This window comes from Tenrec ecaudatus, chromosome 1 (assembly GCF_050624435.1).
Source record: "Tenrec ecaudatus isolate mTenEca1 chromosome 1, mTenEca1.hap1, whole genome shotgun sequence".
NCBI lineage: Eukaryota > Metazoa > Chordata > Mammalia > Afrosoricida > Tenrecidae > Tenrec > Tenrec ecaudatus.
This window is the reverse complement of record NC_134530.1, coordinates 143,543,021-143,568,394: the sequence shown is the minus strand read 5'-3', so window position 1 is coordinate 143,568,394 and position 25,374 is coordinate 143,543,021. Positions and strand designations below refer to the sequence as shown.

The window sequence follows — 25,374 nt, the reverse complement described above, 5'->3', positions numbered from 1 at the left end:
GGATTGACTCTTTGGGATCAGCAGGATGGCAAAACTGACCAATCCCCTTTTTAGGATTCCATACACATTTTTTGCGTAGCTCCACCCAATCATTTGTTGGGATTTACAAGGAGGTGGTTAGAAGGCCCATTTTAACTAATTCAGCGCGTTGCATTCCCAGGGTACTGGGAGTCATGGCCTACTCAAGTTTACGTACAGCCTTAACCATCACCCTCCAGCCCCAGATGGGGAAATGGAAGTGAGACCTTTATTGCCCAGGAGATGGGAAAGTGGGCCGAATTCTCTAACCAGTTTCTCCTAGAGACAGACCGCTCAGGCCCTCTCCTTCCACTTTAGCAAGGTTAATTTTAGTCGGGTCCAAAGTGGTGACTCTGTCATTTTGGTTTGCATTTCCTAATGACTAGTTAGATGGAGCATCTGTACATGCATTTACTGTCCAGTTGTCTCTCTTCCTTGGTGAAAAGTCTCACTCAGGACCTTTGCCCATGTCTTGATTGTCTTTTTGTTAAGTTGCAAAAGCGCTTTATATTTTTTGCACATTAGATCTTTACCTTATTTATGGCGCCCAAACATTTTCTCTCAGTCTGTACTATGTCTTTTCACTAACTCAGTCGTCGACTTTAACAAACAAGTCTCCACTTTGAGGAGGTGCCATGTAATTTTTCTTTAGTTGCTCCTGCTTTTGGGGTGTCATCTGAGACTCCATTGTCAAAAAGTGAGGTTCTGAAGTGCTTATTAGCCCTCTGTTTTATCCTGAGGGTGTCCTGGCTTTAGTTCTGACATTTAGGCCATTTACCCATTTTGAGTTAATTTTTGTATATGTTATGAAAGAGGGGTCCAGCTTTATTCTTTGGCGTCTAGAGATGCGGGTTATCCTAGCACCGTCTGTTAAAGAGACTGTTCTTCCCTGATGGATGAATTCAACATCCTTTCTGAAAACCGTTTGCCCATAAATTGAACAATAGGCTGAAGCCTGCATTCTTTTTCTTTTTTTAAAAAAAGATGCTAATATATATTTATTGATGTACCTAACTTTATTTGGCCAAAAAATAAGAGTATTAAATGAATGCCTCTTGTAACGGGTGACATTTATGTGTACATATATTTGCCGGGATGCACAGTTTAGGGAAATACCTAGGAGGAAGGACGTCGACGGGTGCAGGGCTGCAGGTCATGTACACGTTAGTTTGAAAGCTGTTTCACTGGTACAGGTGAAGCGCGCGCGTCGCTGCCCACTATTTTGGCGACGTTGCCGCACTGTCTTCAGACCTGCACTGTTGCTAGGCAGACTGTTGCTGGGCCCCGTTTCTCTGTGATAAGGCCATTTCCTCCTTGACTGCTCGTAAGGCCTTCTCCATCACTGCTTCTGAGCAGTGTGAACATGGTGTGCCCTGCTGTCGTTTCCATCGCGTTTGCTGAGCTTGGGGGTTGTTGAAATTCTTAGATCCCTGAAGTTAGTTTTTATTAAATTTGGGACATTTCGGGCCGTGATTTCTTACATTATTTTTTCCTACATCTCCCCAACCTCCTGCAAAGAATCCAATGAGGTGCATATTTGTTTGCTTAAAATTGCTCTACAGCTCCCTGACTTTTCCTCCCTCTTCCTCTGCAGAGTTTCTAGTGCTATAGCTTCTAGTGCACCACTCCCTTTCCGGCAACATATCGTTTCCTGTAAATCCTGTCTAGTATTTATTTTATCTTTGACATTGTGATTTGCATCCCTAGAATTGCAGGTTTAGTTTCCTAGGGTCTCCCGTGAGTTGTCAGGGGTTTCATCCGCCACAGCGCACTGGAAGCAGCAGTGAGAAATGGAAGGAAGTAGCACTTGGGGCAAGTCGGTCGCGCAGCTGTCCTTGAAGAAGGACTGGAGAGCCGAGATGGCATCTTGAGGGCTAACGGGCACCTGGGAAGACTGCGGAGCCGCAGACAAACCTGGCTCGGACCAGGTACAGTGAGAACGTGCCTTGGAAGCAAGCAGGGTGAGACTCAGCTCACACACTCGGGCGCCTTACCAGGGGCGGCCACCCTGGAAAGGGCATCATGCTTGACCACAGCGGGTCAGCGACAACGAGGAAGGCCCTTGATGGGAGGACAGTGGCTGCAGCACTGGGCCTACACATGGCCACCGTGTGAGACTGGCTCTGTGCCCGGCAGTGTTTTGCTCTGTCGTGTGGGGTTGATGAGAGTCAGACCAACTTGACGGTACCTAATAACAGCAGCATGTTTTTCCCGCGCATTCTTAATTTATTCTCTCTTTCTGTACCTGTGAGGTACAATTTTGACTTTTAGTCCCTTTGTCTACGAGTTGCATTATCTGTGTTCTTTGGGTCAATTTTATTGACTGTTCTCTACATGATAGGTTTGTTTTCTTGCTTCTTTGCGTGCCTGGTGATTTTTCATAGAATGTTACATGGATTTCATCTTGTATGCCTGTGATTATTCTTGAACTTTGTTCTGGGACATGGGTACTTAGAAACAGTGTGCTCCATTTTTGGTCCTCCTTTTTGGTTTTTTTCAGGACTAAGCAGAACCACATTTAGACTAGGACTAATTTTTATCCACAATTGAGGCAAAACTGTTCTGACTCTTCTATCTGATTTCCCATGAAATAAGTTTTCCACCCTGGACCCGGAGCGTTCCAAATCCTGTTCCATTGCGGCCCCTTCGGCCGGCCACTGGTGCTGGCCTCCGCTAAAGAAGTGGCAAGTAGCGGGGCCCTCCGCGGAGCTCCAGAGTCCCTTCTGTGCGGCTCTCTCCCCTCCTCTCCACTCTGCGCTCTGTCCATCCGGGCTCTCTCTCCTCCTCTCCACTCTGCGCTCCATCATCCGGGCTCTCTCTCTCCTCCTCTCCACTCTGCGCTCTGTCCATCCGGGCTCTCTCTCTCCTCCTCTCCACTCTGCGCTCCATCATCCGGGCTCTCTCTCTCCTCCTCTCCACTCTGCGCTCCATCATCCGGGCTCTCTCTCTCCTCCTCTCCACTCTGCGCTCTGTCCATCCGGGCTCTCTCCCCTCCTCTCCACTCTGCGCTCCACCATCCGGACTCTCTCCCCTCCTCTCCACTCTGCGCTCCATCATCCGGACTCTCCTTCCTCCTCTCCATTCTGTGCTCCATCATCCGGACTCTCTCCCCTCCTCTCCACTCTGCGCTCCATCATCCGGACTCTCTCCCCTCCTCTCCACTCTGCGCTCCGTCATCCGGGCTCTCCTTCCTCCTCTCCACTCTGCACTCCATCATCCAGGCTCTCTCCCCTCCTCTCCACTCTGCGCACCATCCATCCATCCGGGCTCTCTGTCCTCCTCAGACGTAAAGCTTGGTCTCTTCACTACAGCCTTCTGGGCACTGTTTGAGTTCTCCTTTCTGCACTGGATCCGGGACATTCTCTCCAGGCAGGAAACCGGGCCCTGGGTAGGATCCTCTTGGTTTGTTTCCTGTCCCTGGGGGGGTCCTGTGGTTGCCTGATGTCCAATGTTATGAAAGCCAATACTGTGTGTCGTTTCCTGGGGAGGGGGAGTGGGTGTCTCTTTTTATTTGTGTTGTTTAGGCGTGAAGGTGAAGCTGAGTCTCACTGCTCCATCTTGATCAGAGGCAGAGTTTTCTCAGGACATAACTTTTCATTTCACACCCCAGTCTGTCATGGGGGGAGGAGTCCCCACAGTGTATTTTTACTTCAGCATCCTCCTTTTCAGTAACTCTTACAGGAAACCAATCTGTTATTTATTGAGTACCTACTAATTGCTGTCATATGTATCACGTGCTTAAAGGGATAGCCTTGGTCCCCCCCTGCCCAAGATGGACTGGGTCTCATGAGGGGACAGACAGGAGATCGTCACAGTAGTTCAAGGTAGTGCGTCTTCGAAAGCTCTAAGTGTGCCACCATGCAGAGTCACAGGTCCATCGCGTGCATCAAGCCGATTCTGACCCTTAGACCCTTAGGAATGTTGCCTCTTGTCCTCGATTGGAATGCCCGTCCTTCCCAAGCCTCCACGGTTCTTCTCTCGTCGAAGGGTGGGCCTGAATGTACTCTCTGGGCCCCTGACTCTGCTGACCTGCTCTGTCCATCCGAGCATTTACCTACAGGTAGAATCTGGTTTCATTCTGCCTTTGACCAGTTAAAGAGTCAAATAAATGTTAGAGATTGAAATACATAGAAATTAATTATGCTTGTTTTCCAAATTGGCAATAGCATCCCCTGGGAGGCACTGGAACAATCCAGAGGGCGGGGAAAGCAGATCCTTACCCACGTTTGTCCTGGAGTGAGGGCTGTAGAGCAAACGTCGGGGGGCATCTGTGGTTCTGCGTCTTGGGTGAGAAATTCAATGCCCAAACTCTCAGAGCTCAGTCTCAGTCTTCAATTTGGCGGTGGGCTTTGTTCATTTGTAATCATTATTTGTTTTGTTCAAAACTGGAAATCTCTACTATTCTTCTATAAAGAGTTTCAAAGTAAAGTGAGTTAATTTTCACTAAAATGGATCTAAAATTATGTTCCACTTTAGTGAGATTACAGATTAGTAAGATTCTATGGAAAAGTGGTTAGTTTTAAAATGTAGCTGTAGCTACAGCACAGCCTAATAAATCGAAACATCACCCTAAGCTTGGATATGAATTGCACAAAATCACTTGAGGGAAATCGTATTTTCCAAATCCAGCAGATGTTATATCTCTCGCATCCATTTCCATTTTTTAAACTCCTTTTAATAAACATTTTCCCAACTGGCAGGGAAAAATGTTTTTAATGGGGGATGGGGTGGCTGAGCCCTCTGTTTACACTGAAAGGTGCAAATATGTTTGGGAACCTATGCTGTAGATGGATGAGTGTTCTCAAAGGCAGCGCACATTTTCAAAAGTAAAAGGTTTTGGGGGTGTTAGCAGTGGCTAGGGGTAACAGAAGATGGCAAGTCGAGTTTAAAACCTGGCCCCTGTTTCCAAGGGACATCTGGGTGATGAAGGAGGACTTTGGCCTTTTGAATTGTTGCAGGGAGGTGTACAGTCGCTGGTGACCTCTGAGTGTCCTCCTGTGGCAGAGCACTGCATTGTGGGGAGTGGTCCCTGCCTTCCGGCATCGACAGGATAGGTGGGCAGAGGACTGACTGGTTTTGATTGGCTTCTTCGAACCATGAATTCCACTGCTGTATTCGATGGAACTTTTCTCGCCTCCTAGTTAGTTGTGATCAGCATTGCCCTTGGAAGGAGCTTCTGTTTTGATGACTGCTGACCCCTGGGGTCTGTCTGGTCCTGTGCTAGGTCTGGGTGTTCCTGCTCGTCCTCAAGGAAAGCTCTGAGGTATTTCCAGACCCTGTCGCCTCGCTCAAGACAGTGTGCGGTAATGCTCTGTGTGGAGTAGTGTACAAGGCACAGTGCTGTGTCAGTTCCTAAGCTTCTGGTTCCAGATGTCTCTAGCAGCCTTCCTATTTTTTTAGATCCTTGGTGAGCCGACAAGCATGAATAGCCTCTCTGTCCTGCTGAGGCTCTGAGAAGCTGTGCGAGTGAGCCGGCGTTTACCGAGCAAACCTAGTGGGAGGCGCTGGGTGTGTTAGTACAAAGATGACAGAAGGCGTTCTTCTGGCTACAGGGTACTTACAGTCCAGAAGGGAGATGGCAAGGGTGATTCAGAAGCTCACCCAGAGGGACCACAAGAAGAATGGAGAAGATAAGCAAAGCAGCTCGTGTTTTGAGTTGTGGTTTTGGTTTTGGGCTGTTTTTTTTTTCAGACTGGTCTGTTGGGCTGAAGTGACCAAGTGGCTGCCTCCCACCATTTATAGGCATGTTCTATTTTGAGGCCGCGTTTGTGGTTTAGAAAGGATGTAATTATTTTCAACAAATGCTTATGGAGTGGACAAAGTAGGTTAGGCACAGGAAGTGCTGGGAAGTATGAAGTTACATCCTCTGCTTCTATGACTATAATCATATTTGGAAGGCAGGGCATATTCCCTTTAAAAGTCTTAAGATCGATGTCTTCTTTTGAAAAAGAAAAACCTGGTTGTCAACATGGACTCGAAATGGTCAAGGGGCATCAAGTGGGAGAGCGATGGGCCGTTGCTGTTTACTGTGTACACCTCTGCGTTGTTGGGAATTTCCACCAAACACATTTATTGCCCTTTGTTACTTCTAATTTTGTTATCACTTAGAAAGGGGGCAGACTTGACAAGACTATCACAATTATGTGACCCATAAGAAAGAGCCTCTGCGTGCACACGGATTTCCCTGTTCTCCTTTCTCCATCAGGGTCAGTGTAGTTTCTGCTGCTGTGAGGATGGTGCCCCCCACCCCCACCCCCATGTGCAGAACAAAACGATGTCGTGTGGTTTCTGTTTGAAGCAGTGTCTGGACACGTAGAGCAGTTAGTCCATTACTGTCTACACGAGCCCTGCATTGACACAGAAGAGTCAGTCTGCACGCTTTGTGCAGTGTCACTCTTGTCCCCCGCCCATTTCAGCACCCCCACAGGCTCTCCAGGCACCCCCAACGCCCTCTTCTCCTCCTTCCGGCACTCAGTCACCGGGTGCTTTCCACCCTGGCACTGTGTGTTATTTCTCCAGGGGGCGTCACAGGAGTGTGTGCGACTTCCCTCGCCCAGCGTGCGCCCTCCAGCATCTCGGCCGTCTCAAGGCCAGGGCCTTTGGGGAGCAGATTCTGCCAGCCTTCCAAGGTGTCAGCCCCTGGTCTCAACTCCCGACACTGGTGTCACGCAGGGATGTGTGCATGTTGTTTTACAAGCACATGAACAGAATGCTACCCAAAAGGCAAACCCCCCAAAGCACCTACCTGCAGTGGCCCTTGAAATTACTTTTCAGCATGCTTCCCACCTACGTGCCCAGCAGCCAGCTGAGAGGTTGGTGGTTTGGACCCACCCAGGGCACCTGGGATGGCGCCTGGTGTTCTGCTTAGGAAACTGCGGGCACAGCCTCCAAGAGCCTGCACACCCGGGGCCACCGTGACTCAGAGGCAACTTGATGGCAGCGCCCCCCCTCCGCCCCCCACCCCCTAGATTGAAGAGCCCGTCTCCCTCCTCGTCTCCCCGCTCCCTCCACAGCTCCGTTAGTGTCACTGTCACTGTTAGGGAAACGTGACAGCGGGAATCTCCGCCCCTGCTGCTTGCTTCTGCCCCTCGTCGTGGGTTCTGAGTGCGGGTTCTGAGTGCGGCTTGACTGGAAGGGAAGGCACTCAGTGAGGAGCTAAGGGCTCAGCTGCACCACCAAGGCAGCCTGCGCAGCTTCCAACTACGCTGATCGGGTTACAGTTATGTGTGCCAGCGTGGGCTGGGAGCCCTCCTTTAAAGAGTTTACTTTGCTGTATCTTTGTATTTAATTCTCCTAGAGGAAAATAAATAGATTATTCTCGTCTGCCCATCTGGTGCAGCGAAGAAGACCCAGCTGCTTGGCTGGCTTTGTGGGAGAGAAAAGTCAGATTTGTAAATTATGTGTGATTCTGGTGAAATAGTTCAATCCTGCCGCTCCCAAATCTTGTTCTAGGGATGTATGTCCCCTTGTAATTAATGCACCCAGTTACTCCGACCAGGAAGGGAGTTCTGGGTCACTTAGGAAGTCAAAAGCTACAGAAGAGACGCCATTCCTCAGTGGAGTCTTCACCTCTCTCCTCCCCTTCTCCCCGTAGCATGTGTTCGATGACCTCAGCGGCTCTGTGTCCCTGTCCTGGTTTGGAGACAACACTGGGGTAAGTCAGACTCTGAGTCTTTTCAATCAGCCCGACAAGTAGAAGAAGTGGGTTTGGGGGAGTTGTGTGTGCAGTGAGTGGCCTTCCGTTCTAAAACTGTCTCCCAGGTCATCGCGAACATGCATGTTTTACAGGACAGCGGTTTAGGAAGCCGGAGTTGGTTCCTTGTTGCTTGAGAACCGGGAGCCTCTTGGAACTGCTTTCTTTTCTGACGGGGAGAGAGGGGGGAATGGCAGAGAAGCCAGGGGAGAGGGAAGCGGGCTTTGTGCTGAGAGGGGAGCCTCGCGGGGCTTGGGGAGCCTCAGCTGTTTTCCTCCAAACTCTTCCTGAGCCCTGCCCTTCAGTGTCCAAACACCATGGCCCCCGTGGCCTCGTAGTCTTCAGTCCACCGTTCGTGGGCACTGCCCGCGTGGAGTCCCATTAGGTAGGAAGGGTCACCGAGCACGCCGCGGCCTTACGGCCTGAGCAGCCCGGCTTGATGTTCCCTGGCTCCTTGCTGTCCTGCCCCATCTCACGCCTCCTCGTGTTCCGGAGCACACGCCTCACAGCCTCGGGGCACACGGAAGCAGTACCAGGGGCCCAGAGAAAGACTTTCAAACTTCTGGCAGACCTTCTCCAAGCCCGGTCCTCAAATAAGGGTTTGTGCCCGAATCTGCATGTTGTACTCATTCGTCTACAGTAGTTGATGTCTGCAGGATTTCTTGGTAGACGGCTGTCCAGAACGTTCCCATCACACCTCTGCCCTCTCCAACAAGAGCTATTTTTAACAAGGCATTTCGTGGAGAACGGCTCCCGGGAGAAGAAGAACAGGGCAGGTGGGCACAGGGGCTGCCCCGAGAGGTTATCGCAACCTCAAGCGGAGCAGCCAGACTCTGTACCGGGAAAGAGAGGTGGACTCGCAGGAGAATATGGAAACAGTGGTCAGACTCTGCCTTCAATTGTAGTGTGCATCGGAGTCCCGTGCCTCTCCACTCCAAGTGTGGGCAGTGGGTCATCACTACTGAAAGGAGCTGTAAGTCCTCGTGCCCGGTCCTGCTGGATTTCTAGACATACGGAAATAGAGGCTACTACAAAGCAGGGCCACGGGCAGTTTTTCCCGTGCTGATGTGATCCTGCCCCATCCCAACCTGCAACCGGACTAGCTTCCTACTGACTGTTTACTTTTGTCTCTCCCCAGATCATCCTGGTCTTGACTACCTTCCATGTACCACTGGTAATTGTGACCTTCGGACAGTCCAAGCTGTATCGAAGGTGAGGCGCACGACAGAGGCACGCTGAGTGCCGTTTCCTCCTCCGCCACACGCACGGCGGAGTCTCACAGTGGAGCGAAACACTGCACCAGCTGAACGGGATTCGTTTCAATATCACACTCTGTAATACCTGTCTGGCAACCAAGGGCTTAAAGGCCCTAGTTCCAGAGAGATTAGATTGGCCTCAGTGAGAGGCAGAACAGTGAAGGAAGAGTCTCTGCCCAGGCATGTGTCTTTCTGTTCATGTGACTATTGTTTTCAGGAAGGTAGAATGGAGTTTGACCAGGTCTCTACAAGAAAGTTCATGGAGAAAGTGTATTTTCTTCTTATTCCATTCCTCCACGAACTTTTGGAAGCCCCCTTATATTTCTTATGAGCGCAAGGTAGGTTTTTTGTTTTATTTTTAATCCCTCAAATGAAAATTCTCCGTGTCCAAGAGTTCTCTAGCTGACACGTGGTTCCCAAACACACTGCCTCTCCTTCAGGAGGATGCGCTCAGATGTGACCCCCCAGGTGCCGTCCACTGTCCCCTGGTGTGATGGTTGTCTCTTAAGGATGCAGCTTGGTTAGCCAGTAGGTTCCTGTTGCTGAGTCCATGACAGCCAACCCCCAGGCCTGGCTGGTTGTCTTTCAAGCGTGTCTTTATCCCAGTTTTCCCCGAGGGACCTAAAGAAACGGCGGCCCAGTAGAGGACACAGGGACTTCCTCGGGAGAGGCTGGCCCAGGCATCATGGCACCGTTCCAAGGAGGTTTGGCTGGCGGTCCTGGTGTGAGTGGGTGGAGCCATGCTGGAGCGCTGAGATAACCGGCCCAAAGTCTTCTCCCCAGGAGGAGGCTGCAACCTCAGCCCGCGGCAGCACGCTCTGTCCTGTGAGCAGATGGCAGTGCTGGCTCAAAAGTGGACGGCGTGTCCCTCTCGGCCAGGAAGGGGCGTTGCCATCCAACAGAAGCGCCTCAGAGGTGCAGCTCCCAACTTGATAACGTGGGTCCCTTCGGCATCCAGCCCGGTAACTAGCGTACGGCAGGCAGGCGACAGTTTGTGTGTCAGATGGATGGATGGGTAAATGCCCTGACTTCTCCGTAGTATCCTTTTTGTTTGTTTGATGAGGGGTTGACCATTCTAGCATCCTAGGATTTTTTTTTTAAAGCAACGTGCCATTGTACAACATGTTTGGAAAACACCCCAAAGTCAAGTGTAACCCTAACCTCTTTGCAGTTTACTACCATGACTTTCCCCTTGACAGTCCCACCCTGGGTCTGTGCCGTCTGGGGAGGCGGCATGGCACAGCATCAAGCTCTCGTGTTCGGTGGGCAAACTGCTATGGGGTTAAGGCTCAGCACTGTCCCTGCCCCGGCACAAAATGACCGTGGGCCATTGTATCAGTGGAATGACAACATCGTCCCCCTCAGAGCTATGTGAGGCATGCTTTCTGGCATCTGGCACGAAGTGGTGCTGCTAGCTGCCCCATGCCAACAGTCAGAGATGGCACGTAGCCAGCAGGTACTGGCACCAGTGTGCCAAGTTAAAGGCAGCTCTCTGCCCCCAGACACCTCCGTGGCCCCTAGGAGTGCAGCCCCCTAGCCAGTCCCACGGGCACTGAAATGTGTGTCATGATATCTGTCAGCTTCCTCCTTTCACTGGTTTGGTGAGAAACTCCCCTTTCCCAGCCCTGCGTGTGACTAGACAGCAGCTTATTCTTTTCTGATGTCGAATCACGTTATCAAGAGCTCTCTTTGCTACCTCTCCGGCAGAGCAATTGTTTCCTCCAAGGTCATTTTGAGGACTAATGATTTCCTCCCTGCTCCGAGGTGGAAACAGACTCCGGGCCCTCCTCCGGGTTTAACGTGGACACTGTGACCATGCCCTGGGGCCTCTCCGGCTGGGCTGGCCTGAAGTGAAGCGTGGGGAGAGCATGCCGGCCACGCCACGAGGCGCCTTTGGCTCCCGACGTCGGAGAGGGAGCGGGGAGCAGTGTGAGGACCCGGGCCCTGCGGTGGCTGGCAGAGGTTGCGCTATGCAGAAACAGCTGGGCACCACCTTCGTTCCGAAGAGCCTGCCCTGTTCCCAGCTGCAGTGATTGTTACTTACTTGACTTTCTTTCTCTACAAAATCTTATGTGATTCAAGGTGCATTGAGGATTAAAATAAGACTTCCACTCCTGGCGGGGTAATGTGGTAGGCATTAGGCTCCTGGTTAACCTCAATGTCCGTGGTTCAAACCTGCTATGTGCTCCCCAGGAGGAAGATCAGACTCAGGAACCCCGTAGAGCGGTTCTACCCTGTCCTCCGGGGTCTCTGATTGAGCGTCCGTCCCTCGATGGCCCCGGGCTGTATCTCCATGACATGACCCCTGCTCTGTGCAGTAGGACAGGAGTACAGGGAGTTGCCTCTGGCCTCTACCGAGCTGCAGATCTTTCCGTTGTGGGAGAGGGCTACTGAAGGATTTCAGAGGTAATTAATAAAGGCCCCTGGGGGCAGGGATGCCTACGTAAGATTGGAAACGTGTGTCAGTGTCTGTAATTGAAAGGAGCCGTGGCTGAGTAGTGTTTTGTTCCTTAAGGATTTCAGACGTGCATTGCTTTCTCCTGCAGATAGGAAGTTAAAAAGAAAACAGATTGGCTGTGATTAAAATGCACTTGCTGTTTGACAGCTAAAAATGCTTGCACATTTTTCCCCTGTAATGACCTCTGGAGTCTGGCTTTTCTGTGTCAAACTGACTCGGTGAACAGTCGTAAACTTCGTTGTAGTTAGCCATTACCACGGAACTGCCAGGCTCTCCTTTCTGGTTTTCAGTTGCTGCTGGGGCTTGGTCAAGTTTAGAAGTTAATCGGAGTGCCTCTAAGAGGCTCCTCATTGGAGGACTGCGCAGTCAGTGTGCACTCTGCAGGCTGTCATTTGCGGTTACAAAGCACAGAAAGGGACAGCTCATGGATACAGAGGCGGTAACGCAATGTGCCTCCAGCACGGGAATCCACCCTCGTCCAAATATCTTGAATGACGGCTTTGTTGATGATGTGCTTAGTTCTGTTTTCATGGCAGTAGATGATTTAGCAGCACTTATATATTCCAGTTACACGGGTAGCATTCATTCCTTTTACAAAATATACTTCCCTGCTCTTTTACTTAAAGAAAACGTTCATTAAAAAGCAGATCTTGCCTTTCTCAACGTTTCACAAACCAGGTGTACATAAAAGTCACCAGAGTAGCTGGTTTTCATCACATGGGAATGCTTTCTCTTTAAAATACCTGTTCTTATTGATCCAAAGCGAAATCAGGACCAGATCCACATTCAGGTTCCTTCTGCTAAAGAGTTGTGTGATTTGTGTTTACCACTCTTGTGTTTTTAACATTTCTGCAGAAAGCATGTGCCCTTTCCTGATCAGAACAAAGCGCAGGGGGAAATGTAAGAACAAGCCTCACATTCCTGAGAAAGGCCGGATGGATGGAGCGGGTAAAGTGTCGAGGGACCCCAAGAGTACTGAGCTGAGATACCCTTTAAACTCGGCTCCGAAGCCACTCCAGAGACCACCTCTCAGCCAGACAGTGCCTGCTCATCAGCTAGACAGTCACCCGGACTTTAAATTATCACCAGTAGGGTAAGGTGCTCGTTCTGTTCCACACGAGATGCGCTGACCTGGGATACCAGGAAAATGAAAGACACATTTTACAAAGTGCAGTCGAACAGTGGCTTCCCAGGAGAACTGTTGGGGCCGAATCAATTCAAGGCAGAGAGACTAGGGGACTACTGGGGGAGTTCCAAAGGGATGGTCTTGATAGACATTTTCAAAGGACCTGGACCAGTGGTCCTCAAACTTTTTAAACGGGGCCAGTTCACTGTCCCTCAGACCCTTGGAGGGCCGGACTACAGTTTAAAAAAAAAAACTATGAACAAATTCCTATGCACACTGGACACGCCAGCTGCTAAGCAGGACAGGCAGTGGTGACAAAAACACCTGGCGGGCCGGATAAATATCCTCCAGTGCGGCCCGTGGGCCGTAGTTTGAGGACCCATGACCTGGATGGTCATGGAGGCTTATTAAGAGTTTCAAGACCATTGAAAACTGTTGGTGAGCAAAAAGCCAGGAAGGCTTCACGGAGAAATTTTCTCTGTTACCACAATGCCCCTGCTCCCTCTTGAGGGGCAGGCTGCCTTAGCACCATTTCATTGGGAGATCGTACCCCTCTCGCCCAGTTGCCCTGGCATTGCCCCTTCAGACTTCATTTGGTCCCCCAAACTCAAAGAACAGTTCAAAGGAGCGTGACTTGAGTCCCTTGGGGGAGGATGTCAAAACTCGTTTTTACAGGATGCCAGTTGGAGAGTGCAAAGTTCTTGGGAGAAGGCTCAGAGAGATGGAACACTGACATCAGAAACGTGTAGACCTAGATGATGTAGGATTTAATGAGAAGTGAGGGTCACATTTTGACTTTTTATTTTATTTACATTTGATATTTTTCTCTAGTAAAAGGTTTTAAGGTTTTATAACAATACTTTTTGACTAGCTATCATATGTAAAGCAGAATAGTCTGTATTTATTCTAAAGCAAAGATAAGAAGACCCCGGGGGGGGGCAGGGACAAAGAAGTTAAATTAACAGAAACAGAATGAAAATAATGAGATGCTGACACATTGTGGAAAGCTTACCTAATCTCATGGAATGATGTGTGCAGAAATTATTTCTCAATAATCTACTGTGTAAACTTTAAATAAAAAGACATAAACACCGCCCCCCCAAAAAAAACAACCCAACAAAAAATATCTTAAAATAAAAACACATGAGGTAACACTAAACAATCGGATAGAAAAGAGACGAAGGTATTGGAAGTTAAGTTTGATGTGAATTCAAATTCTGCCATTTTTATGTGACAGCTGTTTTGGGTCTGTTCTTTGTTTAGCACATTTCCCTTCTCTCCTTCCTATGGATATTTTAATAGGAAGCCTCAATGTAGACCTTCCTCACCAGTGAAGCAGTGGTTTGTTTGGCTGCTTGCCACCCTCCGTGTTGCTTCTGCGTTGCAGCTTAGAGTGACCTCACCACGGCAAGCTGTGCCGAAACCTGGCCACCACGGACGGCTGCTGGCGTTTGAAACACTGGTGGCGTAGCCTCCAACACCACAGCCACACGCAGGCCACCACGATACGACCAACTGACAGGTTTCAGAGTAAGACGGAATGGGAAGAAGGACCGGGCAAGCCATTTCTGAAAAAATTGGTCGCTGACAACCTTATAAATAGCAGTTTTAACACCGTATTATCTTCTGTCGTGCCAGGAGAGAAGTCCCCCAGGAGGGGACCTGGGAACACGGCTGGGTGAGAGCCATCTCTTCTGTGCCCCCTTGGCCTTGGTTAATGACATGGGTGGTGTCCTCCCGTGACTGGTGTAGCCTGGCTCCGAATGAAAAGACAGCTGCGAACATGCATTCATCTTTGGAACGTGGGATATACGAAGTATAAATCTTGGAAAGTTGGAAGTCACCAGAAATAAAATGGGTTGATACCCCAGACATTAGGGAGCTGAAATGGACTGGTGCTGGCCATTTGGGACCAGATACCTGTGTGTTCTGCTAGGCCAGGAGGGACAGACTGGGGTGGGGGTGGGGGATAGTGTCACATTCATCATCCCTGAGGATGTTTCAGGATCTGCCCTGAAGTACAGCTCTGTCAGTGAAGGGTAGCGCCCACACGCCTCTGAGGAAGACTGGTTCGTATGATGATTCTTCATGTAACGGACTGAGTGCTGAGGCCAAAGATAATGAAATTGAAGGTTTTGCCTGTTTCTGCATCTGAAATTGCTAAAGCCTGCAATCGTGACTCAGTGGCAATCCAGTGATGAGAATTTGAAAGCTGGAAGCAACGGGGGATATAGGCACTGGAGACTATAGCTTCATCATGTGATGGGAGAGATCAAGTGCGAGAACAGTTTGAGACCCACACCCTGTTCTCTGGAAGTAGCCTTTCCAGCAGCATGAGGGGTGACTGTACGTGTGGCCATTGTCAGCTGGGACTCAATTGACCGTGTCGATGGAAGTGCTGGTGGAGAAGCGCAGTGTCACTCAAAGCAAGGCCAGGGGAACAGGTCATGTGCTGATGTACAAGCTCCAGTTGCAACGGAAGAAAACTAAACCAAGCCTCGGTGAGCCCTGATGGTGCTGTCAGTGGTCACTGGGGGGCTGCGACCCCGTGGTCGGCAGTTTGAAACCACCCGCAGCTCCTTGGGAGGAAGTCTCAGAAACCCACAGGGGCCACTGTGAGTCAGCATTGACGCGGTGGCAGTGAGATTTTGAGCAGTGAGCAAAGTCCGGCCTTGAGGACATCTCACCTGGATTTAGATGGGACGCGCTGAACACTCACGATGGAAGCCCGATGAGTGGAGATGACATGGAGGAAATTATACAGAAGAAAGCAAGGGGTAATTCAAAAGACAGGAAAGAAAGAAAAGACCGAGATGGATGTCAGAAGAGATTCTGAAAGTTGCACTGGAATGGTGGTTAGCTAACGTGAATGGAAGAAAGGATGCCTTAAGCGAGCTGAGCAGAAGATTGCGTAGGGTGCCTGGAGAAGACAGGGAATGTATTGTGTAGGGAAACATGCAGAGACCTGCAGTTGGAAAAGGAAAGCGCATGCTCCTCGTTGGAGAAAAGAACCCGGTCCCAGGCTGTGACCCTGAAGGGTTCCGTGGGCCAACACTGAACGGCACTGGCGGCATCAGAAGAAGCCGGGCGGGGTTGGATGAGGCTCATCAGACGTCAGCAGTGACACAGCCTCTTCTGAACCTGGCCTACATTACTGAGACACTGCCGCAAATGCTTTTGAATGTTTTTCAGCAGAACTTGATTTGCATGTGGTATTAATGATATTAGCTAACTTTACGTATTCGACTGTTCTTAGCAGTCTCTGACTGCCTGTGCAAAGGTATTTGTGTGGATGGTCACAAAAGGATAACGTGGGACGAGCAGGACTTCCAGAAGACTTCGTTGTGTGTGCTCGCGTGGCTCCTTAGACCAAGAGACGGCTCTTCAAGGGGAAGAAGAGGTGTGCATCAGGGGTGCATCCTGTCCGCAGCCTCACTCAGTCTGTAGGCGGAGTGGGCAAGGCAAGACGCTGAGCTCTGGAGGAGAACGTGGCATCCGGATTGGAGGAAGGCTTAGTATCCATCTGGTACGTAGATGACACAACCTTGCCTGCTGAAAGCACAGACGCCCTGAAGCACTTACTGATAAAGATCAGAGACTCCTGAATTAATATTGTTCACAACTCCACATGAAGAAAGCAAAAATCCTCACAACTGAACCAACAAGCCGTATCATAATAAACAGAAAAGCGTGAAGTTCAGAATTTCGTTTTGCTGAGCTCCATAATCAGTGGCCATGGCAGCAGTAGTCAAGAAATCAAATAATAAGTATGGCCTTGGGCAAATCTGCAAAAGATCTTTTTAATGTATTAAGGGGAAAAAGTAAAGCTGTTTCTCTAAGAACCAGGGTGTCCCTAACCCAAGACATGGTCTTCTCCATCACGTTTATAAATGTGGTGAAGCTGAACAATGAATAAGGAAAGATGGAGAGTTTATGTCTGTGAGGGTATTAAATATACCATTAATACCATAAGATTGAATGAATCTGTCTTAAACGAAGTACAGCCAGATGCTCTATGGAAGTGAGGACAGCAAGACTTCTTCTCCTTACGGTGCACCTGTTGTCAATAGGGGACCAGTTCCTATAGAAGGGCGTCATGCTTGGTGGGGCAGGGGGTCAGAAAAGAAGACTTAGTCTGGATAGACAAGAGAAACAAATTCATGGACACTCGTGTGTAGGAAAGAGCTTTATATACAAGAGCAACTGTGCATTAAGAAAACAGCCAAGTCCAGATCAAGTCCATTAGTCCAATATTAGCCCATAGATCCAATACCAATATATAAAGCCCTCTTCAGACCCACAAAACAAATGAAATGACGCCGAGTGCAGGAAGATCACAGGCCAGTGGGTGCAAAGTCTTGTGGATCCAGTGGCGGTAGAAGCGTCTCAGCACTGTCAGGGGTCTCCACATGGCTTCTCCAGCTCCCAGGGCACGGGGTCTACCAGCACAGTGCCACGTGTCTTGTCAGTGTCTTTCACGCTTAATCCTCAAATTGACACAGATTCTGTAACTACCACAAAAACCCTCCAGGGTGGGAGGACGGAACCAGACTCTAGGCAGTGTTCCGTCCTGTTGCCCTTAGGATCACCCTGAGCCTGCCTGACGGCACCTAACAACAGGGACAGTGAAAAGGAATGAAAAGTAGCGGGCCAGGCAGCCACGCCGATTTTAAGGCAGGTCTGTTCACTCTCAAGGCATTGTTTATGGGAGGAGAAAGGCCCGACATTCACCTGCAGAGCTGCTGGTGGTTTGTGACTGTTGACCTTGGAGTTAGCAGCCCGATGTGTAACTACCATGCCGCCAGGAAGGGCTCTGTGGCAGAAAGGAAGGGTGCCCTGGAATAACGGGTGGTTCTCAGATCCTCCCTGGGCGTCGGTGGCCTCGGCTGAACCTCCGCTAAAATGCTAGCAGGTGGCTACGTGTGCATTTTGCTCAGCAGGCTGAGGCGGTGATTGTGCTCCGTTTATTTGGCCTTCTTTTTCTGAAGGGAGTCAGGAATTTGTTGGGCCCAGTTCTTGAAAGGCAAGTAGAGTTGGCAGCCAGTGTGTCAAGTTCCCTGGAGACCGTCGTGGGGACGCTGGGGACAATCAGGCTGTGGCCCCAGTGCAAAGTTGTGTGGTCTGTTGATGATGCGCCAGGAATTTTTTTGCATGCCTCTTAGTCTTCTGTCAGAAATAAAAACTAATCTAGTTTTCCAAAGTCAAAAGTGCAACCCACCCCCCATCCTCACCCCCACCCCACCCAAAAATGAACTCTGCTGTCTAGTCCCTCTGGCTGATAGCAGCTCTACCCAGAGCTTCTGAGGCTGCAAATCTTCATGGGAGCAGACAGCCTCATCTTTATCATGTGCAGCACCTGGTGTGTTTGAACCTCAGACCTTGCCGTTCGCAGCCCATTGCTACCAGACATTGCCTAGTCCCCACTCTGTTTACCTAGGTGTTTGCTCTGTGCGTGCTAAGGGAAGGGAAGAAGGATGTGGACCGCGTAGGCCGTGGCGTGCTCTCGGGCCTGTAGATGTAAGCAGAGATCGTTTGCTCCCGTCGGTCTCCAGCTTTCTCCTAGCTGCTGTTTCCAGCGGTCGGAAGCAAGTTAGACTAAGACCCAGGTTGTCAGGGAAGGACCCCTCAGGAGCCGTTCAACGTGGCCCCTCCTTTGGGACTGTGAGGAGGACCGGGTTGTGGTGTGATTGTGCCCGTCACTTGGTAACGCCCTCCTCTTGTGTCCCCCATCTGTGAAAGGAGGGAGTTGGACAAGATGTTCGCCCCGGCCCCTGCAGCTCTGCAGAGTCGTTCATGATTCCGTGACTGTTTGGCAAGGCTGCTCCCAAAATGTGTCCCATCTGTCAGAAGCCTGCCTGACGCGGGCGGTGCTCGTGGATGGGCCGTCACTGATGGACGCTTCCATGGAAAGACGGCCCACTTTAGCGCTCTGTGCCCTGTGTCGAGAGAGGGGCTTGACGTGCAGAGTCAGACGACGGCCGCTAGTGTCTTGCTCTGAAGCATCAGCGGGAATTCAAACACCACCCAGCCCCCAAAGGCGTGGCTACAATGAACTCCAGAGTTGGGGCTAACTTGGTTGCTTTGTTTCTTTGGCAGGGCGGGGCGGGCAGGGTGTTCCTGTACTGAATGCTTGAGAGATGGCCACATCTAGGCATCGTGGCTGCTGGGACGAAACCTTCCGGAGCCCTGCTGCTCACGATGCAGCTTGGTCATTAGTACTTAAGATTCATAGATTGGTGAGGAGGCCCCTGGCTGCATTTAGCAAACTCCAGCTCGCTTACGTCACAAGGGAACCATTGGTTCCTATAACCAAATGCCAAGCAAGAACAGGCTGCAGGCCTAGAACCCCTGGGTACCTTAGCTCTGCTCTCCACTGGATGTTGGCTTCCTCCCCAAGCTGTGCACTCCTGTACTGCAACCTCAACACGATTGAAATTTGGGTCAGGTCATTCTTTATTTGGGGGTGGGGGGGACTGTCCTGTGCAATATAGGATTTTTAGCCGAATCCCTGGTGTCTGCCTACTAAATGCCGGAAGCTACTCACCCCCAGTTGTGCCTCTGAAAGAGCACATTTAGCATCCATTGCTAAATGCTCCCTTGGAAGCAGAAGGAGGCTGGCTGGGAACCAAGGAGCTAAAGGAAGAAGGACCGTCTCACCAGGGGACTATTTAAGAATGGGGAAGTATGCTTCATAGAAGGTTCCTTTTGTCTCCTTGACTCAACTTGGATCATTTCCCCTGGCTGGGGAATCTGGCCCACCCTGGAGTCGGGGAAGAAACGCTCCTTTGAGGCACGTGACTATTCAGAGGCGGGTGAGGACCCCCACAAAGTGCGCAGCGGGAGGAGTGGAGGCCAGGCCAGGCGCCAACAGCACCAACCACCACTGCAGTCTAAATGTGTCTTTTTTCCCCCCTCCTTTCAGTGAAGATTATGGCAAGAATTTTAAGGATATCACAAATCTCATCAACAACACCTTCATTCGGACCGAGTTCGGCATGGCTATTGGACCTGAGAACTCTGGCAAGGTGAGATGCATGGGTGCCTGCAGAAAGCCTGGGCTCCGTGCTGCATGCAGCGGGGCCAGGGTTGGGACTAGAATTAGACAGTGAAGCACAGACACGCAGTCAGCTTAAACACGTTGTCGACACAGAGCGAACCTCAGCCCACGTTGGTCCAGTAGTTTCATTCATTTAGTACTGCCGGTCACGGAGAAATGGAATGCAGGGCACAGATTGTTTGTTGGCTCCTCTCCCAGATGCGCTAGACCCTGTCTCATGACGATGAGGTAGACTCCCAAAGACCTCAGTGGGACCCTCGAGCTCAGCCAGGACGGTGCTTTGGGAAGGCTGCACCTTGAGAAGCAGAGTGCAGCAACTCGTCTGTTCTGAGAGCTCCTCTTTCTTTGGGAGCCAAACCGTCCTTTCCTGAAGCTGATGAGCTGCCTGTGTGATCGTGGTCTTGCCTCTTCCTGAGCAGGTGATCTTAACCGCGGAGGTGTCTGGAGGAAGCCATGGAGGACGAATCTTCAGGTCGTCTGACTTTGCGAAGCACTTTGTCCAGACGGACCTCCCTTTCCACCCTCTGATTCAGATGACGTACAGTCCGCAGAATCCCGATTACCTCTTAGCCCTCAGTACTGAAGTAAGTCCATTTTAGGAACTCGCTCCGGTTGGTTGGTTTGCTTAATCTCAGAATGCACCCTCTTCTCTCTCCAGCCGCCTCAGTATCTGACCTCGCATATTCATGAATAGAAAATAAACAGCTGCCTGTGTTCCCATTCACGACGCAGGTCTGGCAGTGGTGTGTGCCAGGGGGCAAGGCAAGTGCCGTTGGCCGTGGTGGTTCAGGCGAGCGTACCACCCTGGCTGCACCGTGATTCTAGTGGACTGGCAGCTAGTCGATGCTCTCCCGCCCTCATTTTGTGACCCGAAGTGATCCCTGGCCGTTTTCACTGTAACAACCTGACTGGGCGAGGAGGCCGTGGTCTGCCTTGGAAAGGCCCATGGGTCATCCTGTCGCGCCACCGGCACGCTCTGGAGCGCGCAGCACAAAGCACACTGCAGACTTTCTCCTGCTTCGTCAAGGGCATGTCCCCTGGCAGCCCTGTAGCCGTCACAAAGGTTGCCAGGGAAGTGTGCGTGTGCCGGGATGGGAATGAAGCGGCCGAATGTGATTGTTTTCTGTGCCGCAAGGAACAAGTGTGGATTGTCCAGCTCCTCCTGCTGTTTGCATGTGACCACACTGCATCTTGATTATCTTTGGTTAGTTCTTCAGTACGTAAGTCTGAAGCCTGTTCTTTTCTGGCCTTGGCACTCCTCTGTTACTCAGAACTTCAGGTCCCTGTAGCCCCACACAGCCCCGTGCTTTCCCCAAGACCAGGGTCCCTTCCTCACCCTCCTGCCTCTCTTCTGAAGGCCCTCTGAGAAGCTCATTTCACTTGTTTCCTTTCCTGGATGGCCAGTCTCCTGGTACCAAACCCCTAAAGAGGCTGAATCCTTGGACTCAGATGACCAGGATTACACTTTAAAGATTGTATGATTCTCTCGCTCTCTTCTCGTTCTTTAAAAAGGTGTGCCCCCCTCCCCATCCCCCCCCCCCCCCCCCCAGGCAGCAGCAGCAGCAGACAGACAGACTAGACTCACTGGGGACCTGATTGAAGAGACACTTTGTAGGCTCCGATCTGGAGAGAGTAAAACTCTGGAAACAATGGTTCTTACTTGAGGGGCAGCTGGTGTTTTTGAGGCAAGCCTGACCCCAGGTGAACCTGCACACCTGGATTGGTGAGCCCTTGTCCTGATGACTGCTCTGGGGCAGTCACATGGCCAGCTGTGGACAAGTAAACCTGAACTGAGGGGTGGCCTAGGGAGGGTGGTAGGCACTGGAAGGAGGTCTGGGCTCTGGACTTTTGGGGGGAGATCTGTGGAGTGGAGCTAAGATCAGAGGGGTCAAAAGGTGTCCATTCACGTAGCTCAGCCAAAGGAGGCCGAGGAAGGAAACACGCCTGCTGGGTAGCTTCAGGGCATCCATTCCTGGAATCGGCGCCCGGCAGCCTGGACTGAAGGTGCTTTGAGGAAGCAAAGGAGCCTCCGCAGGAGTTGACAGCCGTTGGTGTTCCTTCGGCCCTGCAGCTCTGCCGCCCCGGCGATGAGCACAGGACCATCCTCGGGAAGGGGCCGCCATGCTCTGCGGGGGTGCCTGAGATTTCTGCCAAGGCAGGGTCAGTCTCAAGTACAGAGAATTGGGATGGAGAAGGTGGACCACCTCATTAAAGTTGAAGTGAGAGAGCAGACCCTTTGCTACTTTTCTGTGTAGAATTAGGTAAACTCAAAGGAGATGCTGGGAGATGAGTGTAAATGGTGGGGGTGGGGCGGAAGTTACAGAAAGGAGATGGTGGGTGGGTGGAGCGCTGAAAGGAAATTCCTTCTCCCTCAACTCTCCTGGGACATCTCTGTCCCACCTCGACTGGTGCTGGGCCCATGTAACTGGCACAGCCTTTACCTGATCAAGTTGCCTGTGGCTGCGTGCCTTTGGACAGGTTGCTGGTCCCTCCTTTTGGAAACCCCGCTGGTTGACCTTCTGTGACTTCACACCTTTGGTTCTTGTACATTCTGTTCATTCCTTCTTGGTCTCGTTCTTAACTGAAGCTCCTTCTAACCTCTGCTCTTCAGAGCCACTGAGCAGTCCAGTGACCACCACAACCACCACGTGGGATGTGTGAGTTCCTGTCTCTAGCCCTGCTTCCCCCAGGGCTTCAGAGTCCCACCCTGCCGCCGCTGGGCGTCTCTCGCTGGGTGTCACACATGCTCCTCAACCTCCATCTAAAACTAAGTGGCCGCCCTGCGGGTTTCCCAAGCAGGCCGCCGGTACCCTGTTGCTTAGACTAGTAAATGATAGCTTGTTACATTTGCCTTCTTTCTTCACTCTCTCCCTCTCCTTCCCCACCCTCTCCCCACCCACCACTGGAAAAGCCAGCAGGTTCTTGTGACTTCTGTTCTGGCCCTTAGATGCCATCCATCTGCCCTGACTGGAATGCCCCCGAGCACAGTAGCACAGAACCACACGAGCTCTCGTTGTCAGCTCGAGTCCTCCTTGAGTGTGTGCCTCGCGGGTGGCTTGGGCCTGAGTGCCTTGTACTCGTGATGGTAACACAGGAAGGAGCCGGTGCCCCATGGGTCGGACGCTGGGCTGCTGCTAACTCCGACCGTGGCAGTTGAGACCCACCAGCTGTTGTAAGGGAGCCAGAGGCGGCGGCCGGCTCCCGTGGAGGTTTGCAGTGTGGGGAGCCCTGTAGGGGATCGTCGAGAGCCGGAGCTGACTGAATGGCAGTGTCTGTCTGTCTGCGTGCTGGGAACTGGCAGCTATCCATTGCTGCTCCTGCCTCTGGTTTGGATCCACTGAAATCCCTCGAGTCCGTTCCCGCCCACATCTTTAGGGAACCCAGCTACATTGAGAGGGTCGTCCACTTACCTAGAGCCCTTCCCCAGGGAGCATCCCATGCGTAGCGAAGACCAGGTGCCTCGACCTGGCACAGCAGACAGGGCCGCCCGCCCTCCCTGACACCGGCTCCTCTGTCTCATGCCCAGACTCCGCTCCATGAAGCCCCAGTGGTGGTTAGCTCCCTGCACAGGTTTTTCTGTTGTTTCGGTTTTTCCACGTTTCATTGTGGTTGAGAGTCCCCTGGCGCCTCAGCGGGACACTGAAAGGTTAGCAGTGTAAACATCATCCCCCCCCCCCCCGCCAGCCACTGTGAGGGAGGAAGTGGTGGCAGTATGCTTCCACGAAGCCTGCAGCCCAGGAAACCCTGTGGACACTGCCACTCTGATCCGTGGCCTCACGATGAGTCAGAATCAACTTGGCAGCAGCAGCTTGGCTTTGTGGTGTGCGTGGGGGGGGATGTTGGCAGAACAAACCGGCTCCCCGTTCAGCAGTCTCTCCGCCTCTTGTTTGATGACATGAGTTATGAGCCACCGAGGAGCCGCACTCTCCCTTTGCCCCGCAGCCCCGTCTCCACATGCCCGGCGTCTGCCCGGCTCGGTCTGTGTTTGGGCCCTGGGGTGGCTGGCGGTTCCGAGGAGGAGCGGCTTTCTCGCAGATCTCGTTGGTCATGCCCCAGGCTGGCAGGTGATCTGTAGGAGCCCGGTCAGCTCCAGCTTTGAAGGGGGGTTCTCTGCCTTCACTGGGACTCGGTCTCTCTTTCCTAGCACTGCCTCACCTCATTTACCCGTGTGCGTGTGCGCGAGTGGGGTGGGGCAGGCGGGAGAGAAAGTCAGTGTGCATTCTTTCTGCCCCCTTAGGGATTGGATGTGCCTTATTAAAGGTCATACAAGCACCTGGAATTTTGATAAGTTATTTATAATCTTTCAGAATGGCCTGTGGGTGTCCACGGATTTTGGGGGCAAATGGGAAGAAATCCACAAAGCAGTCTGTTTGGCCAAATGGTGAGTAACTGAAGAGTCTGCCTGCGCAGAACCCTGACCTTTCCTGGCGGTGCTGTGCTTCCCAGAGTCACCGAGTAAACGCTGATGCTCGCTGTGGGCCAAGTGCACTTCAGGGGTCGTGGTGACCCAGGCAGGCCTTGACCTCGAGGGGCTCCTAGTTCCCTGACATGTCCTCACCCAACATTAGACTGCAGAGTGAACAACCAGGCGCCTGCAGAATGGCCTACCCTCCCAGAGCCGGGACATCTCCTGGAGTGTCGTGGTGACAGTTGTAATTGGGGGTTTGAATGGAGCGCAGGAAATCAGGAGCAAAAGCCCTCAAGCTTTGGAATGCCCCTGGCTCCTTGTCGGTGGGCAGCAGAGCTCCTTTGCCCCCATGAAGAGGGCACCTGCCCTGAGATGCTCAGGTGGAGGGGACTCTTTGTTCTGACCTAGCCCTGCTTTGAGCCAGACTGGCCCTTGCAGGATGCTTAGCGTTTCCCTTCGACAAGCATCCTTAGGGGATTCATTTGGGGGCCTCTCTAGGGATGGTTGGGAAAGAACTAAGAGCTTGCAAACTTCCAAAAGCCTGTACTTAGATCCAGACCCTCCTTCTTCCTCCCCTTTGACTAATTCCAGCAAATTGGTTAGTCTGGTTTCCCAGTTGAGAGCAGATCGGCCGGCAGAGGTACAGGGTGCGTGGATCTGCTACTGACTAGCACATGACAGTGTTAGAATTGGCGGAGTGGAAGGAGGCAGGCCAGGAAGGAGGCGGGCACCGTCTTAGAGCCCATGGCAGTGTGCTGTGGGAAAGAACTGAACACTGGGACCAGAGAAGGCACCCATCTCGGAGAGTTTGGGACCTCCTGATGTTGACCACCCATAGTCCCAGGAAGAGTGGAGTCTGTGCATGCTACATGAGAAGCAGGAGCCCTGTTAGGATTGTAGGTTATGCATTGGGCTGCGGTCCCCAAGGTCAGCAGTTTGAAACCCTCAGCCATTCCTCAGGAGAAAGATGAGGCTTTCTACCCCCATAAAGAGGTGCCGTCTCAGAAACCCACTGTGGCAGTTCTGCCCTGTCCTGAAGGGTCACCATGAGTCGGAAACGACTCGATGACAGTGAGCCAGGAACTTTAGAAATTGGGAAAATACATAATACAGATCTGAATCGGTCTTGCAAATGAATTAAGATATGCAATATGTTGCATAAATCGAGTGCTCTCGGTGAAGCCTCGGTCGCACCACAACTGTGCACAGGCCACGGCCACTGCTTTCGTGCTCTGTTTGAACAAGTAAGTCCTCAGCTCTACACCGGGCCAACCAGGAGAAGCAGCAGCAGCAGCAGAGGCTGCTGGGCCAAGCTCCGAGCTCAGCACTCGGTTGTCACAGCCCTGGAGCTCCAGGCT

At 51.6% G+C, this 25,374-nt stretch overlaps 1 protein-coding gene across 2 annotated transcripts in view; it reads left to right on the top strand.

Annotated features, from left to right (window-relative positions):
* Positions 1 to 25,374, top strand: part of SORT1 (sortilin 1) — an 82,894-nt gene that overhangs the window by 32,988 nt on the left and 24,532 nt on the right. For both annotated transcript variants that reach the window (XM_075559066.1, XM_075559070.1), the window contains exons 2-6: positions 7,613 to 7,672; positions 8,850 to 8,923; positions 19,474 to 19,576; positions 20,028 to 20,192; positions 23,916 to 23,989. In XM_075559066.1, the coding sequence (XP_075415181.1) occupies positions 7,613 to 7,672; positions 8,850 to 8,923; positions 19,474 to 19,576; positions 20,028 to 20,192; positions 23,916 to 23,989 (476 nt within the window). The remainder of the gene's footprint in view (positions 1 to 7,612; positions 7,673 to 8,849; positions 8,924 to 19,473; positions 19,577 to 20,027; positions 20,193 to 23,915; positions 23,990 to 25,374) is intronic.